The following is a 1,470-nucleotide window of genomic DNA, read 5'->3' as shown; positions in this document are numbered from 1 at the left end:
GTTTTTATGTGATGACTTCTGCATGCACAAAGAACGAAATTTTGTTCCTGCTGTCCAAATGAAAACATGTGCCTCCCTAGGAGCTTGTACTTTCTTCTTGGATTTGGCCTTTGTGTTTTCATGCTCATCTTCTGACAATTCACTCGCTGATGATGCATCAGAACCACCAATAGCCTTTTCATCCTCTTCTTCAACAGCTTCAAAATGCTCCTCCAGCAAAGATGGCTTTTTTGTTGTTGATGGCATTGAGTGCAAAGCCAGGTATTCGTTTGAGAATTCATCAACCTCAAAGTCCTGCAAGCGGTGTCAAGAAACGATACATAATTTGGCTGCCGTTTGGACGTAAACAAATTCCAAATACATATGTTGTCATTACGAGTCCAAAAGTGATGCCATCATCATTAATGAATCTTTCTACATTAATCATCAAACAAAATCCACCCAATACATTTGTGTACTATTCAAAAGGTTGTCACGCTAATTTGAGAGATATTAATAATAAATAAAATTCAGAGTTAATAAGTGAATTTCATATTGAAACTCCAAAAAATGTACATGCCCCAAAGATGCAGATAAATAAGGAGTGTATATTGAAGGTTATGAATCTCAGTTTTCTGAGTGCACACTTCTTTAAATTCTGAAAAATACAACTCAACTAAACACTCATAAGAATTACTTGGACACCATAACCATCACTGCCAGGCAGGTGATTTGTCTTGCTTCTTTGCAAGGCAATTTATCTTCAGAGGTCGTAGTCTAAAACTATCCAGGGGTTTAATAAAGAGCAAAATCATGCTTGTAAATCATGTCTTAAGAGTAATTTTTAATTTATTCACAAATAAATGACAGACCTTTAGAGCATAGCCAACCATCTTCGAGAAAGCAGTGATTGACTGTTACATCATTTCCTTCACGTTCTATCTGTCAAAAAGCTTTCATTGATGAGAAACAATTAATATTTTAATTTATTCACAAATAAATGACAGACCTTTAGAGCATAGCCAACCATCTTCGAGAAAGCAGTGATTGACTGTTACATATTTCCTTCACGTTCTATCTGTCAAAAAGCTTTGATTGATGAGAAACAATTAATATGTAAGTTGAAAGATACAGAATAATACCCTCTTGAAGTTATACCTTAGCTTTCCCAATAGGAAGACAGAAACTGGAATCAAGGGCCTCAGCCGAGACAGGAAATGAATCTCCATATCTATACAAGAAAAGTTAATCCCCCAAGGAAAAAATTTTACACAAGTTAAGATTGATACAAAATTATGTACAGATGCCAAGCTACATTCATAAGTAGGCCTGGTGAAAATCATCACTATCATACAACTTACAACAATTCATTTTCAAGGAACACGACAGGATCTGGATCCCTTATAGCAGCTTTCAGCATGCCTCGTGCATCTTCTGAAGAATATAGAACCAATACCTTTAATCCTGGACATGAACCATACCATGCTGCAA

At 35.9% G+C, this 1,470-nt stretch overlaps 1 protein-coding gene across 2 annotated transcripts in view; it reads right to left on the bottom strand.

Moving 5' to 3' along the window:
• LOC110011476 (pyruvate dehydrogenase E1 component subunit beta-1, mitochondrial-like) overlaps nt 1-1,470 on the bottom strand; it is a 3,303-nt gene extending 1,833 nt beyond the window's left edge. Inside the window, exons 1-4 of one of the 2 annotated variants that reach the window (XR_002286499.1) lie at nt 1,341-1,470; nt 1,138-1,210; nt 989-1,057; nt 154-294 (exon numbers count right to left, since the gene is read on the bottom strand). Coding sequence is in view for 1 of the 2 variants with exons in the window: in XM_020691638.1 (XP_020547297.1) it covers nt 852-921; nt 1,138-1,210; nt 1,341-1,399 (202 nt within the window). In the remaining variant the exon portion in view is untranslated. Of the gene's footprint in view, nt 1-153; nt 295-851; nt 922-988; nt 1,058-1,137; nt 1,211-1,340 lie in introns of those variants that run through there. The other variant, XM_020691638.1, reaches the window with a different exon arrangement.

The sequence above is a fragment of the Sesamum indicum genome, unplaced genomic scaffold (genome assembly GCF_000512975.1).
Source record: "Sesamum indicum cultivar Zhongzhi No. 13 unplaced genomic scaffold, S_indicum_v1.0 scaffold00537, whole genome shotgun sequence".
Classification (NCBI taxonomy): domain Eukaryota; kingdom Viridiplantae; phylum Streptophyta; class Magnoliopsida; order Lamiales; family Pedaliaceae; genus Sesamum; species Sesamum indicum.
This window is presented reverse-complemented; position numbering and strand designations above follow the sequence as displayed.